Source organism: Onychomys torridus, chromosome 23, assembly GCF_903995425.1.
Source record: "Onychomys torridus chromosome 23, mOncTor1.1, whole genome shotgun sequence".
NCBI classification, from domain to species: Eukaryota; Metazoa; Chordata; class Mammalia; order Rodentia; family Cricetidae; genus Onychomys; species Onychomys torridus.
In genome coordinates, this window is record NC_050465.1 from 1,110,160 (window position 1) to 1,125,798 (window position 15,639).

A 15,639-nucleotide genomic window follows, 5' to 3' on the forward strand; every position below is an offset into this window, starting at 1 on the left:
ATAGCCTTGCGCCTTTCCTGGAACTCGCTTTGTAGACCAGACTGGCTTTGAACTCACAGAGATTCGCCTGTCTCAGACTCCTGAATGCTGGGATTAAAGGCGTGTGCCACCACTACCCAGCGATTATTATTTATTATTTTTAAGACAGAGTTTCATTATGTACCTCAGGCTGTCCTGGAATTCACTCTGTAGACCAGACTGGCCTGCCTCTGCCTCCTAAGTGCTGGGATTAAAGTATGCACCACCATGTCTGGCTAATTTTACCTTTATTAAAACATCAAGTTGTGCTACAGGTATGATGATAAAAACCAGTTCTTTGGCCAGGGGTGGAGGCAGAGACAGAGGGGAAGAGAAAGACAAGTCTCTGTGATTTCAAGGCCAGCCTGATCTACATAGTGAGACCCTGTCTCAAACAAAACAAAAACCAAGCATGCCTTTGTGTTAAGTCTAATGGAGCTTGGCATCTAAATGATCATTTATCTAACATCCAGGCCATGCTCAAATCATTGGAAGTAATATCACGTGTGTGCATCAGCAGGGCCTTTGGGGCTCATGTCTATTAGCCAGCCTGCTCACTACTGATGTTATCTGGGTAGTTTCAAGGTACAACCCTTTTTCCTAGTCCTTAGGGCAGGAGACAGTGGAGATGAGGCAGAAGAAACTGTTCATTTAATTACCTGTTAACGTCCGGGAAGCTCCCCTTGCATTCTGGCTGGAAGTTAGACCTTGGGAGCATTCTGCAATTCCAGTTCCTAGCATTCCCTCCTTTAATTATCAAAGATAATTGAGACCCAAGACAATGGCAGCTCTGTTTGATGAGCAAATTGTGAGTCAGTTTCTAGCTTTATGGTGTGGAGATGAATCTTTGGGTCTTAAACATGTTAGGCAAGTGCTCTTATCACTGAGCTATACCCCCAAACCAGCAAATACACATTTAAGTCATTTAAAGGTATGTATAAATAAGTAAGGCAGTCAGAAATTTCAAAATGATCCTGAGAAGAATATTCTGTAGTCTGAAAATGCTTTAGCTTTAGAAAAATAGAGATCTCAGCTTAGGAAGAGTATTTGATTTTGTGATGTCCCAGATCAGACATCTTCATGTATGAAACCAACAAAGAGAAATATTTTGAAAATTGTGCCAGGTCCAGACAAGTGAATAACCTATATGGCAAGAGGCACCAGAGGTGGGCTGTTTCGCACCACACCCCAGTGTCAGGTACATGGACAGGTACAAGGCAATCCATCTATAATCCTCACAGCTTGATTCTTTTTTTGTTTTGTTTTGTTTTTGAGACAGGGTTTCTCGGCTGGTCTTGAACTCACAGAGATCTGACTGACTCTGCCTCCTGGGTGCTGAGATTAAAAGAGTGTGCCACCACTGCTGAACTCTTAAAAAAAAAAAAAATGAGGGGTTGGGGATTTAGCTCAGTGGTAGAGCGCTTGTCTAGCAAACGCAAGGCCCTGGGTTCGATCCTCAGCTCCACAAAAAACAAAAACAACAACAACAACAACAACAACAAAAAAAAAAAAACCAAAAACAAAAAAAATAAATTTAAAAAAAATGATGGTTTACTCTAAGATGATAGCATGAATCAAAGTGTCTGAATCGTAGCCTTTGATGCCACAGTCATGTGCACTAAGAAGCACATACCGCCAAGGCATCATTCACAGACCACTTGGGAAGGATTTGTGTTGAATTCAGCTTATTGCTGAACTCATCTTCTATGACACAATAAACCAGGTTAGAAGGAAGGCCAATTTCATTTCTAAGGAAGAGTTAGAAACTGTACTTCTTAGCTACAGAATTCTTTCATACAAATATAAACTGTGTTTTTAAAAATTGTACTAAAATGTATTACTTATTAAAAAAAGATTTGTTTTTGTATTTTATGTGTATGGGTGTTTTGTCTGAGTGTATGTATGTGTGCAACATGTGTGCAGTAGCCACAGAGACAAGAAGATGGCATCTGAGCCTCTGGACCTGGACTTACAGCAGGTTGTGAGCCAACGTGTGGGTGCTGGAGGCTGAACTCTGGTCCTCTGCAAGAGCAGAAAGTGCTCTTAACCTCTTAGCCATCCTCCCAGCCCACAAAGTTACAGAACTTTTGAAATGATAGCCTGCCTTTGTATGATATTAGAGACCAATAACTCCTTGTAAGAGTAATTTATGGTACTCAGTCATATTCTAATGCTCAAAGCCCATTTATCTGGATCCTTTGTGGAAATATAGACTCTTGGGTTTTACCTTGCAAAGAAGTGGTTGAGTTGCAAAGCTTTGTTTGTTTGTTTGTTGTTGTTTTTTCGAGACAGGGTTTCTCTGTGTAGTTTTGGTGCCTGTCCTGGATCTCGCTCTGTAGACCAGGCAAAAGATGATTGAGTAGACATGGTGGCACGTGCCTTCTTGTTTCTTTCTTTGTTTTTGTTTTTTTCCAGAGCTGAGGACCAAACCCAGGGCCTTGTGCAAGCGCTCTACCACTGTGCTAAATCCCCAACCCATAAATTTTGGATTTTCGAGACAGGGTTTCTCTGTATAGCTTTTGGAGCCTGTCCTAGATCTCACTCTGTAGACCAGGCTGGCCTCAAATGCACAGAGACCTGCCTGGCTCTGCTTTCCAAGTGCTGGGATTAAAGGTGTGTGCCACCACTGGCTGGCCATTGCAAAGCTTTTATTTCCAGTCTTTGTATGTAAAACCTTAGTCCCAGTGGATGACAGGAGGAGGGGGAGAAGAGGAAGAGAGGGAGGGAGAGAGAGAGAGAGGGAGAGAGAGAGAGAGAGAGAGAGAGAAGGAAGGTGAAGACTTCTTTCTTTTCTTCTTTTCCTTTTGAGACAGGTTCTCATGTAGCCCAGGCTGGCCTGGAACTCACTAAGTAGCAGAGGCTAACCTTGACTCTCCAATTTTCTTGCCTCCACCTAGAGGTGAGATAACAGGCATTTGCCACCATGCCTGGTTTAAGTTTTCATCAGGGCACCTGCATCAACTACTTAATAAGCTCTAAACACCATCATCTCTAAGACATACGCCATTCTAATCACTTCTGCCCCCTCCGGAGGCCATGCTGCTCCAGATGAGAAAATGACAGTGGCATTTACCGCCAGTGACCACAGAGCGCCCTCTAGCGACCAGGTGAGGTAGGCTGAAGAGAGGACTCACATGAAGTGTTTCACGACACAAACTAAACATGTGCACCATCTGTGTACTTTCTTCTGGATTGTTCTACCATCTGAATACAGGGTTGGATGAGCAAAAAGAGTATTCCTACCGTGTAAAGCAAACCACAGATATAAAAGGAGAAGTCGTATTTTTGTGTGATGTCGAAGATCCACCCTACAAAAACAAAACAATACAGATATATTCAGTATGACACAATTTAAGGCAAAATTCAAATTGCTACTTCAAATTTTTTTTTGTTTTTTGAGACAGGGTTTCTCTGTGTAGCCCTGGCTATCCTGGAACTTGATCTGTAGATCAGGCTGACTCAATTTTTTTCTTTTCTTTTCTTTTCTTTTTTTTTTTTTTTTGCGTTTGGGCTGGGGACTGGGGATGTAGCTCAGTGGTGATCACTTGCCTAGCACACATTAAAGCCAAGGCTCAGTCCCCAACACTGCCCCTCCAATTTATTAACTTTTCTTTGTAATGTTGGAATTGTAACACAGAGCACTGCACATGTGGCTGCCCTGGGCTGCAGGGCCGAGCCTCATTCAGAATTTTTTCTTTTTTTTTTTTTTTTGGTTTTTTGAGACAGAGTTTCTCTGTAGCCCTGGAACTCACTACACAAACCAAGCTGGCCTAGAACTCACAGAAATCCACCTACCTCTGTCTCTCAAGTGCTGGAATTAAAGGAGTGCGCCACCAGGCCTGGCTGTTGTTATTTGTTTTTAGTTTATTGTGTAAGTGTGTGAACTTTATGTACGGTAATAATGTGCTATGTGAAGGTCACAGAACACTTTGTAGAGTGAGTTCTCTCCTTCTACCTTTATGTGGGCTCCAGGGAGCTAACTCAGTTCATCCAGCATGTAGAACTTACGTGGCAAGCTCTTTACCCACTAAGCCAGCTCATCATCCCTATTAAATGTATTATTTGACTTAATAAAGGTCATATTCTTTAGATGTGGCTTAGTAAAATGCTCTTGTCCTTTCTCCATCTGCAATCTAAAACAAGATTAAGTACATAATCCAAAAATGAAATGATTCAGCTTCAGAATCTGAAAGCCACACTGACATTGACATCTTTTTTTGTTGTTGTTGTTTGTTTTTTTGTTTTTCGAGACAGGGTTTCTCTGTGTAGCTTTGCTAGCCTTTTCCTGAAACTCACTTGGTAGTCAGGCTGGCCTCACTCACAAAGATCCGCCTGGCTCTGCCTCCCAAGTGCTGGGATTAAAGGCATGCGCCTCCACCGCCTGGCTGACATTGACATTTTAACAAACCCCCACCAACTTCTGCTCAGTGACATCAGCTGCCTCCAATGGGACTCCTGTGAGTGATGATGACGTGTATAAGTGAAGATGTTGTAGCTGGAGAGTAGTCTGTATCTACCTAAAAACAGGGCAGGTGAAGGGACTGGCTGTAATCTGAAAGTTAGAAGATCAGAACAGGATCTGGGGGCACAACAGGTCTGCCATCCCAGCTCCTGGAAGAACGTAAATTCAAGGTCTGCCTGGCTACAGAGTGAAAATTAGCCAAACTTGCCTCACACCTCTAATCCCAGTACTTGGAAGGCAGAAGCAAGGCAGACCTCTGTGGGTTTGAGGCCAGGCTGGTCTGCATAGTGCATTCTTGGCAAGCTATAGCCACACAGTGAGACCCTGTCCCCAACAGGAAAAAATAAAAAAATTACTGGTGATGTATGTAGCCCAGTGGTGATCACTTACTTGCTTAGTATATGAAGAGGCCTTGGATTCAATACCCAGGGACGCCAGAAGAAGATGTGGGTTCTCTGGAACTGGAGTGGTTGTGGGTCACCTGATGTGGGAGCTGAGAACTGAACCTCTGGAAGAGCAGCAAGTGCTCTTAATCACTGACTCATCTCTTCAGCTCCCTCCCCCCAAACTGGGGGTTTGCCAGAGACGTGCTCTACCACTGTGCCACATCTTCAGCCATGTGAACTCCCTATGTAGCTGAGGATGGGTGAGATTTCCTGACCAGGCGTGCACCATTAAGCCTGGTTGTGATCTCTGTTCTTTGATTTGAAACGTGGGACCTTTGCAATCCTTTCACCCATTAACTCAAAGCAATAGCTTCAAAGTGAAACCTGGTTCCCTATTCAGTTGCCTTCCCTTTTCATTTGAGTGTGCCTAGTGAGAAGGATAGGTGTTTTTTCTCATCAACTAAATTGCTCCCAGCTCTTGGGCAACATTGAAAATGCTTGTTAGGGGGCTAGATTTTATTCAAACAAGGGTTAGCCATGTAGATACTCAGCTAGCCAAATCTGATTGGCTGGATTTTGTTAGAAAGTATTTTGAAAACATCTAGAAAAACTGTAGTGGATAGCCATCCCAGCATTGGCCTGGAAGCTCCAACCTCCATTGAGGCTTCAGTAATGATCACGCCCACAAGGCGGGGCAGAGGAGGGAGCGGAAGACCGAGGAGGAGGAGGTGGTGGCTCTCTTGGTTCCGGGATGCGGGACACAGGAGGAGACCGAGGAGAGTTCTCCAGGGAACACCGCCGGACTACCCTATACCTTTGCCAGACCCTGCAACCTACCCCTTCATTTATAAGTTACCCCACAAAATAAACCTCCCTTTTAACTACGTGGAGTGGCCTTAATAATTTCACCAATAAAAAACCATCTACTACTCTGACATCTTTTAAGGAGAAGTAATGTTATTGCTGTAGAATATGATTTTAAGGTGCGTTACTTTTGTTTATGTTGCCTTTGTCTAATTCTGTGAAGCTGTGTGACTGTGCCTGTCTAGAACAACTGATGGTTTAATAAAGAGCTGAACGGCCAATAGCAAGGCAGAAGAAAGGATAGGTGGGGCTGGCAGGCAGAGAGAATAGATAGAAGGAGAAATCTAAGAAAGAAAGAGAAATAGCCAGAAAAGGAGGAGGACTCCAGGGGCCAGCCACCCAGCTACACAGCAAGCCATGGAGTAAGAGTAAGAGAATGAGAAAAGCCCAGAGGCAAAAGGTAGACAAGTTAATTTAAAATTAAGAAAAGCTGGGGGCTGGAGAGATGACTCAGAGGTTAAGAGCACTGCTTTGTTCTTGCAGAGGTCCTGAGTTCAACTCCCAGCAACCACATGGTGGCTCACAACCATCTGTAATGAGATCTGGTGCCCTCCTCTGGTCTGTGGGTATACATGCACACAGAACACTGTATACATAATAAATAAATAAATCCTTTTATTTTGGAGCTAGGTGGCAGCCCCCGCCAAAGAGAAAAAACAAACAACAACATGTTATAAAATGAACTAGATTGAAGTTGGTGTTGTCTACTGTCATGGTTGAAATGGCCATGTAATGTCTTGAATTGCATGCTTTCCCTAAATGGAAACACTCGAATGTCTAATGTGGCACTACATTGTACCAGGTTTTTAAATGGGACTAGAAATCTCCTGGAAAAACGGGAAACACGTTTGTTTCTGAAATCACTTACCAAAAAAAAAAAAAGGTAATTGGAGAAGTAATTTTCTCTGCTGCACGCTAAGTAGCATTTAAGCCCATTTGGGATGTCTAGAAAGAACTGAATGTGGTTATTTAGTCGATCCTATTGCCAGGCACCCTGACCCCATAGTGCATGAATGCTGGGCCCGCATCACATTATGACTTTAGTTTCTTGGCCTGGAGAGTAATTAAACATTCTGCAGACAGCCAATGAATGTCCTTCAGTGTATGAATCAGTGGTAGCAGAGGAAGCAGCAGACACAAGGAGAAAAAGGCCCTTCAGACCTGACGGATGGAGACACTAGCCTGGAGTCTCCACAGCAATGAGGGGAGGCGCCCACAGAAACTTCTTTCTTTGGCTATTTCTACTGTGGTAGTATTTTTGATTGTTTTGTTTTGTTTTGCTTTGAGATGGAGTCATATGGAGCCCAGGCTAGCCTCAGACTCCTGATATTCCTACCTCCACCTCCCAAGTGCTGGGATTACAGGATTGGACAAACATGTCTGGCCTTCAAGTTCCCTTATAACTATATACTAATATAAATACATGTCAAAAATATATTTAGTGTTTTTGTGTGAGCACATGCGTGTGTGTGTGTGTGTGTGTGTGTGTGTGTGTGTGTGTGTGTGTGTAGTGCTTGGAGGTTGTAAGACAATCTGAGTGTGCACCTCTACCTCTCTCCATCTGTTTCTTCAAGGCAGGGTTTCTCCCTGAACTTGAGGCACATGTTTGCTTTCTTTCTTTTTTTCTTTCTTCCTTTTTCCCCTTCCTTTTGGTGTTTCAAGACAGGGTTTCTCTGCATAGCCCTGGCTGTCCTGGAACTCACAGATCCAGAGATCTGCCTGCGTCTGCCTCCTGAGTGCTGGGATCAAAGGCGTGTGACACCAACACCTGGCTTTTTTGTTTGTTTGTTTTGTTTTGTTTTTTAAAGACAGCATTTCTCTATGCAGCCCTAGCTGTCCTAGAACTCAGAGATCCCCCTATCTCTGCCTCCCAAGTGCTGGAGTTAAAGGTGTGCACCCCCATGCACAGAGGCACATGTATTTTGGGTTAGACCTTTGACTGCCAGAACAGCAAGATAATGTTTATGGCAGCTTATTCGAGCAGCAACAGGCAACAGAAGTCACGGGTGCCTTTGGTGGTCTTTCGAGATAGAGTCTCATGTGGCCAAGGGACACCTTGGACCATCTTTGTCTCTGCCTCTCAAGTGTTGGGACTATAGGCATGGACCACCACACCCAGGGTATGACACTGGGTGTAGAACTCAGGACATCCTATCCTGCATGGTAGGCAGGCACTCTATCAACCAAGACACATCCTCAGTCCTGTTCTTGGTTTCTTCTCTTTTAAAAGTTTCATTTATTTAATGCATGTATGTGTATGGGTCTATGCCACAGTACCAACATGGAGATAGAGGACAATCTACAACATTTCCTTCTTTCCTTCCACCACACGTCTGGGCATTAGACCCAGCTCATCAGGCTTGGTGGCAAGTGCCTGTGCCTGCTGAGTCACAGGTTTTGATGTCTTGAGACAGGTTCTGATCATGTAGCTACAGTTGACCTGGAATTTGTAACGATCCTCCTGCCTCAATACCTCTACTGCTGGGGTTACAGGTGTGTACTCCCACATCTGGCCTTTTTGTTTTGATTTTGTTTTTTTGTTATAACTAACAGTGCTCTTTCTACCTAAATTTCCCAAGTGCTGAGATCACAAGCATGTGCCACCACACCCAGCTCTGACACTGGACTTTGTAAGGGGTGGGGGCCCATCCTGCCCTCCAGCATGCACTCTAATAAGCTCTGGGTACCTTGGGGGTACTCACCTGCAAATGGTGGTCCCAATAAAGCTGAGATGCCATTGGCACAAATGATGATGCCATAGGCATTGGCCAAGTGCTCAGTGCCAACCAGGTCCTCCGTCACCACCGGCATGAGGGAGAAATACCCGCTGGAAAACCCAATCAGAGCGCAAACGACAGCCAGGCTCGCATAGGTGTGCATCAGTGGCAGAAGGAAGATGCTGGAGACCAGGGTGAAGTTAGCGATGAGGAAGACGTTCCAGACGCTGATGCAGGGGAGGTCAGCCACCGCCCCAAGGATCACCTTCCCGAAGATGTGAAGGATTGCTATAATTGAGGTCAGAGGGAACACGTCGTTTTGCTCTGACAGGTTATACAAACTGACGATTTCCGGCAGGTGGATAAAAGGGATGACGAAGCTGCTGTATGCAAACAGAGCCCAGAAAATAAAGGCTACAAACACGCGGTTGGTGAAGAGCGAGGCTGTTCCGAAATAGCCCGAGTACCAGGCCCTGAAGCCCTTCTGGACTCGGACAGTGAGCTGACTCACTGTCTTCAGAACCCGGAAAGCACACACGTTCTTCCTAGGATGGGCTTGACCTTGACACTCCTGTGCTTGAAGGTCACAGACAATCTCCTCATTCTCAGGCTGTCTGTCTTGTTCTTCAGTCATGCCCAGAGGTCCTCCTGATTTTACAGATTCAGTGGGGTAAGCTGGGAGGGCACGGGGCTCCTCCCGTCTTGGGCAGTTTTCTACTTTCCCAGGAGAGAGGGGCCTCATGAGCGCCCCACAAACACACAGGTTCAAGGATACGGCACCTTGTATGAACATGGCATTCCTCCAGCCATACTCTGCGCACAAGTATTTCAGCAAAATGGTCATCAGGAATGTCCCAAACCCTGTCCCTGTGGTACTAAGGCCCTGGGCCAGGGCTCGTCTCTTCTGAAAGTACCTTCCCACCATGACCACCGCAGGCAGGTAGGCCATCCCGCTGCCGAGGCCTGCAGGTGAGATGGAAAAAGCACAGGCACAGTCAGAATCCGTAGTGCATAAACATCACCTGAGTCAGGCGGCTTTCCAGACTGTAGCAAAAACCACCTGAGGTAATCAACTTAAAAAGAAGAAAGGCTTCTTATGGTTAGCAATTTTAGAAAACTTACTTCATGATGCTTTGGGGCATGTCATGGCAGGGAGTCAGGGCAGAAAAGTAAAGGAAAAGAGGAAGAGAAGACTAGGGATCTAGCTGTTGGTAGAATGCTTTCCCCAGCATGCATGAATTCCCAGCACCACATGAAAGTGGTCCCAGTCATACCACGTGTCCTAACATTTAGGGAGTGGAGATAGGAGGATCAGAACTTCAATTTGTTTGAGGCCAATATGGGATGCAAAAAAAAACCCTGTTTAAAGGGGAAGGGGGGGCATGTTCCCGATTACCTATTCCTTCCACTAGGCCCCACTCCCTAAAGATGCCACTACCTCTCAAGGCCTGTCTTCACTACACAGCCTTCAGGGACACTTAAGATCCAAACTGTAACACCTCCATCTCCTTACACCATTGTACCTTTTCATTCTAATGAAGGAATAATAATGACCATGTAAAGAAGTTCTGAGGAGAGGGGAGCCAGGAGGAGTCACCCTTTTCCCCATCAAGCTTTGCAGTAGTTTCCACCAATAACATCAGAGCAGATCCCTAGCGTAAGATCATTAGATTCAAAACACAGTTCCTGGCCAGCCTCACCTGCGGAGCGAGGCCCTGTCTCAGGCAGAATCAAACAGAAAAGAAAGTGACAAGTCCCTGGTTGGAGCACTGTTCATGAATGAAGCTGTGTGAGAATTTTTGAGAACTTGTGAATTAACCCAGTAACAAGACAAGTGTTGTAACCTCTGTTCCTTCCGTAACATGGGTTGTCCCTGGAAGGAGCTTCCGTACCTTCCCAGGTGTGGTACTAGGAGGTGTTTCCTTAGCCACCATCATCCTGTCCATTATTAGTCAGAGTGATGTTCCCAAGCTGCCCTTGTGACTGTGTACAGCTTGAATGCTAGTGAATGTTGCTCACATGACTAACCTAAGCCTCAGGTTACTCTCAGAATATAAACTGTCTGATACCCTAAATAAAGATGGCCATTGCAGGAGACCATACTTAGTCTGCCTCATTTTGGTCTCCTCCTCCAGCAAGAGCAGTAACAGTCCCTAAGCCTCCTGCCAGCGTCGGTGAGGGCAAGACGCAGTCCTCAGCATTGGGCCAAACTCTGGACCAATCTTTATAAGGCTTATGATCACAAAGACAGAACTCTCGAATTTCTTAGAATGTAAAATAGACAAAGAAAAAACAGCCCACAGAGGCCAGCAGACAGCTACAGGATGGAGGGGCTTGCTGCCAAGCCTAACAACCTGAATTTGATCCCCAGGTTCAAATGGTAGAAAGAGAGAACTGAATCCTGCAAGTTGTTCTCTGACCTCTTCACAGTTGAACTGTGGTGTACACACACACACACACACACACACACACACACACACACACACACGTAAAGGGGCTGGAGCGATAGCTCAGTGGTTAAGAGCACTTGCTGCTCATGCAGAGGACCCAGGTTTGGTCTCAGCATCCACATGATAGTTAACAACCACCTATAATTCTTGTTCCAGAGGGTCTGATGTCCTCTTCTGGCCTCTGAGAGCACTGCACAAATGTGGCACATATACATGCTGGCAAAATTCCCATAAACATAAAATAAAAACAAATAAATCTTAAAAAAAACTCTAGCCAGGCAGTGGTGGCGCACGCCTTTAATCCCAGCACTTGGGAGGCAGAGCCAGGCGGATCTTTGTGAGTTCAAGGCCAGCCTGGTCTCCAAAGTGAGTTCCAGGAAAGGCGCAAAGCTACACAGAGAAACCCTGTCTCGGAAAAAAAAACCTCTAAAAATATTAAAAAGACATCATCCATGGTCCATCACCAGGTCCACATCCTCCTCATGGGTTGATTGAGTTTGGGCCATCTGTAACATCTACTGGCTATTTGAGAAAATTAACAAAGTAAAAATACAGAAATGATATAATATCTAGATGACTGTATATCTAAAACCCTAGCTTGATCTTCCAAGAAATAAGAAACTCAAATCGATTTCTGTGGCTAGTGTGGACTTTTGAGACCTTGCCCCTTTAGAAGCTGGCTACAAAATGTCACTGTCAGACAGACTCTGCAGTCATACCCTCAGCTCCCAGCCCATCTGACATCAACAATGCCACCTGGACCACACTGCTGTGAAAGGAAACCCTCCTCTCTCCTCCCCATTACCCCCTCCCTTACCCGGTTCCACTCTTCTCTGGTCCTGTGGTAGTTGTTAATTCTCTCCCTTCTATCATGTGGTCCCAGGATGTAACTCAGGTGTCAGGCTTGGTGGTAAGCACCTCTGCCTGCTAATCCATCTCACTTGCCCAAGACAAATCTTTTCAAAAAGAGATTGATTTTATATGTGTATATATATAATTATTAATATGTTATATATATTTATATTTAAAAAGCCTCCTCAATGAGTGTGTCTATGGCTATTCTAAAAAAAAAGCCCTAAGTGGATGAACCACCAGGGACGCACCTGAGAAATGTACCATGAGGATGTTCTATTGTCTGCATATCATACATCATACAAAAAGTGCTTGTCCAGCATGCACAAGACCTTGGGATTGATCCTAGCACCACATAAACCAAGTATTGTGACACATACACCACTAATCCCAGAGCTCAGAGGCAAGGCAGGAGTATCAAGGTCATCCTTATCTAGATACAGAATTTTTTTTTTACTTTAATGTATTATGTATACAATGTTCTGCCTGCATATATGCCTGTAGGCCAGAAGAGGGCACCAGATCTCATTACAGATGGTTGTGAGCCACCATGTGGTTGCTGGGAATTGAACTCAGTACCTCTGGAAGAACAACCAGTGCTCTTAACATCTGAGCCATCTCTCCAGCCCTAGATACAGAATTTGAAGCTAGCCTGGGCTACATGAGATTCTGTCTCAAAAAAACAAAATAAAACTCAAAACCTAGGGTGACTGCATCAATAATATTGGATATAATCTTAAAATTCTTTTTTTTTGAGCATTTCTGTATGTGTGTGTGTGTGTCTGTGTAAGTGTGCAGGTGCCCTTGGAGTCCAGAAGAGGGCACTGGGTCCTCACCTCACCAGTGGCAGGTGCCATAGGTTGTAAGCTGCCCAGTGTGGGTGGTGGGAACTGAACTCCAGTCTGTGGAAGAGCAGCAAACCCTCTGACCTGCTGAGCCATCTTTCCAGCTTCTAATGGAACAGTTTGGATCAAACCCAGGGAAGCTTTTACAAACAGAATGATTTAAAGACTTTTCACGCCATCACTAAGCTTCAACAACTCTCAACTCACAGCCAGTTTTGTAAATACCACATATTATTTTTAAGCAAATCAAGAATATATTATCCTGTGTGTGCATATTTTGGGATAAATCTCCAAATGTAGGAATCATTTAAATGACATAATTTTCATATCATCTCATTGGAAAAAAAATCCTTTGATACTACTAAATATTCAGAAGGTGCTCAAACTTGCAAATGTCCCCCCCCCCGCAAAAAAACAAAACAAACAGCCCCCCAAACTTGCATGTTTAAACTGCAGTCCAAAAAGGGTTTTACACATTGCTGTTTGTTGTTGCCTATTTTAAGTCTTTTCCTAAGCCCACCCAAATGCCTCTTGCAATTTATTTCGTTGAATTTGTTTAAGACACTAGGTCATTTGTTCTGTGGCACTGACATACTTTGGATTTTGATGATGACACATAGTAAGTTTACTTATTTTAGACAAGGTCTCTTGTAGCCCAGGCTAGGTGGAATTTGTGGTTAAGGATGGCCTTGAAATTCTGATCCTAGCCAGGTGGTGGTGCATGCTTTTAATCCTGGCACTTGGGAGGCAGAGGCAAGCGGATCTCTAGGAGTTCCAGGCCAGCCTGGTCTATAGAGTGAGTTTCAGGGCAGCCAAGGATGTTACACAGAGAAAACCTGTCTCAAAACAAAAACAAACAAAACAAAACAAGTTTCTAATTCCTTTAAAGATTATTATTATTATTATTATTTATATGATGTTTGTGTGTAACTGCAGACACACACACATGCACACAGACACATACAATAACATGCATGTGGAGGTCAAAAGACAACGTTTAGGACAATGGTTCTCAACACGTGGGCCACAAACCCCTTGGGGTCCAAACGACCCTTTCACATAGGGGTCGAATATCCGATAGCCTGCATATAAGATATTTACATTCAATTCATAATAATAGAAAAATTACAGTTATGAAGTAGCAACAAAAATAATTTTATGGTTGGTGGGTCACCGTAACATGAGGAACTGTATTAACGGTCTCAGCATTAGGAAGGCTGAGAACTAGTGTTTTAGGAGGTGACTCTTTCCTTTACCTGGGGATCCAAGAGCCACTTAGGCTGTCCAGGCTCGTACCTGTCATTGGCAAGTATCTTACCTGTGAGCCATCTTGTCAGCACATTGACACCAGGGTTTAGTGTCCCATTCCTTTTGTCTTAAGCGATATGCTTGAGTTTATGTCATATTTATGCTACACATATGCTACCATGTTTGTGTGTCAGCTAACATTTACCAAGCACTTTAGTATGTACCATCATGCTAAACATTTTATGTAAATTAGTCCCATCATTTCAACATGCTACTCTGGTACTCTCTTACTTGCTTCTCGATTTGCACATAAGGACACTGAGGTGTCAGGAGCTTCAGTCTAATGTGCCTAATGTCACAGGAATACTAAGTGGCTACAGAAGGTGAACACAGACGGGTGCAGCTCAGTGGTAAGTGTGCTTGCCCAGAAGGAATGAAGCCCTCAATAAACTAGGCCTGGTGGCACACTACTGCAATCCCAATACTCAGGATGTGGAGACAGAGGCATCAAAAGTTCAAGGTCCTTCTTGGCTACACAGTAAATTCAAGGCCAGCCTAGGGACACATAAGGACCCATCTCATAACAGAAATGAATAAATAAATAGACAAAACCTTTTGTTTTTACATTGTTTGTTTTCTGAGATAAGGTCTTCATACATAGTCCTAATTTTAACCTTTCTGTCATCTTGCCTGAAGCTCCCAAGTGTTAGGATTACATACATGCTATGTATCACCATACCCCAACCAAAATAACTTTCCCTTGCTTTGTTTTTTGAGACAGGGTTTTGTGTAACCCAGGCTGGTCTTGGACACACTATGTATGTAGCTGAGATCGAGCCTTGCATTCTGGATCTTCCTGTCTCCTCCTCCTTAGGGCTAGAATTATAGCTATGTATCACCACATCTGGATTTTTTCTTTTGTTTTCGATCTTTGAGAAGGGTCTCACTGTGTATCCCTGGCTGGCCTGGAACCATTCTGTGTACCAGGGCTTTGAACTAATAGAGATCCTTCTGCCTGTCTCCTGGGATTTCCTCCCTCCTTCCCTCTCTCCCTCCCTCCCTTCCTTCTTTCATTCCTTTTTTTCTGAGAAAGAGTCTCACTATATAGCCTGGCTTGAAATTCTCTATGTAGTCCAAACTGACTTCAAACTTTTGGCAATGCCCCTGCCTCTGACTCAAATGCTGTGAATGCATGTGTCACTACATCTGGCTTTCTTAATCAAAACTGCTTTCAATTCTGATTCAACAATTCATTTTTGAGGAGGATCAGAGTTCTGTTTCCACAGAGTCAGGCAGGATCAGCTTCACCAGAACACAGGGTTCAAGGAAATAACTACTCACTGTGTGAACCCCACAACCTGTGGGTAAAGGAAATTATGGCTAGGAATACATTTTGTAGAATGCAAATCACTCTGCATGGTGTTCAGTTTTAATCCATCCCCTGCCTGTGTGCCAGATTGGCTTCTGAGAATCTCGACCTGCCTGTGGTTTGTGCTAATTCATCCATCTGAAAAGAGCTCAAAGATAAATGACTATTCCATTATTCACATTTAGTTCTATAATTATTAACGAGAGAATGTCATTCATTTCCCTAGAAATTTGTTTACTCATTTAAATTTATGTCATTATCCCTCCTTTCCCATTCTTCAAAGGAGAAAGGTCTACCTTAGCATTCAGGAGCTGGCATGAAAGTTTGAATTTTGTTCTATCTGGGAAGCCAAATACAGTTGCTAGTAAGTTACCCACACATAAAGGACACTTAGCATCTATTAAAGTTTTTCTTGGGTCAATGGATAA

At 44.1% G+C, this 15,639-nt stretch overlaps 1 protein-coding gene across 2 annotated transcripts in view; it reads right to left on the minus strand.

Annotated features, from left to right (window-relative positions):
• Positions 1-2,826: 2,826 nt before the first annotated feature.
• Positions 2,827-15,639, minus strand: part of Slc16a14 (solute carrier family 16 member 14) — a 27,124-nt gene continuing 14,311 nt past the window's right edge. The window contains exons 5-7 of one of the 2 annotated variants that reach the window (XM_036172817.1): positions 8,433-9,410; positions 3,262-3,326; positions 2,827-2,911 (exon numbers count right to left, since the gene is read on the minus strand). In XM_036172817.1, coding sequence (XP_036028710.1) covers positions 2,879-2,911; positions 3,262-3,326; positions 8,433-9,410 — 1,076 coding nt within the window. In that variant the 3' untranslated portion in view covers positions 2,827-2,878. Of the gene's footprint in view, positions 3,327-8,432; positions 9,411-15,639 lie in introns of both variants that reach the window. The other variant, XM_036172814.1, reaches the window with a different exon arrangement.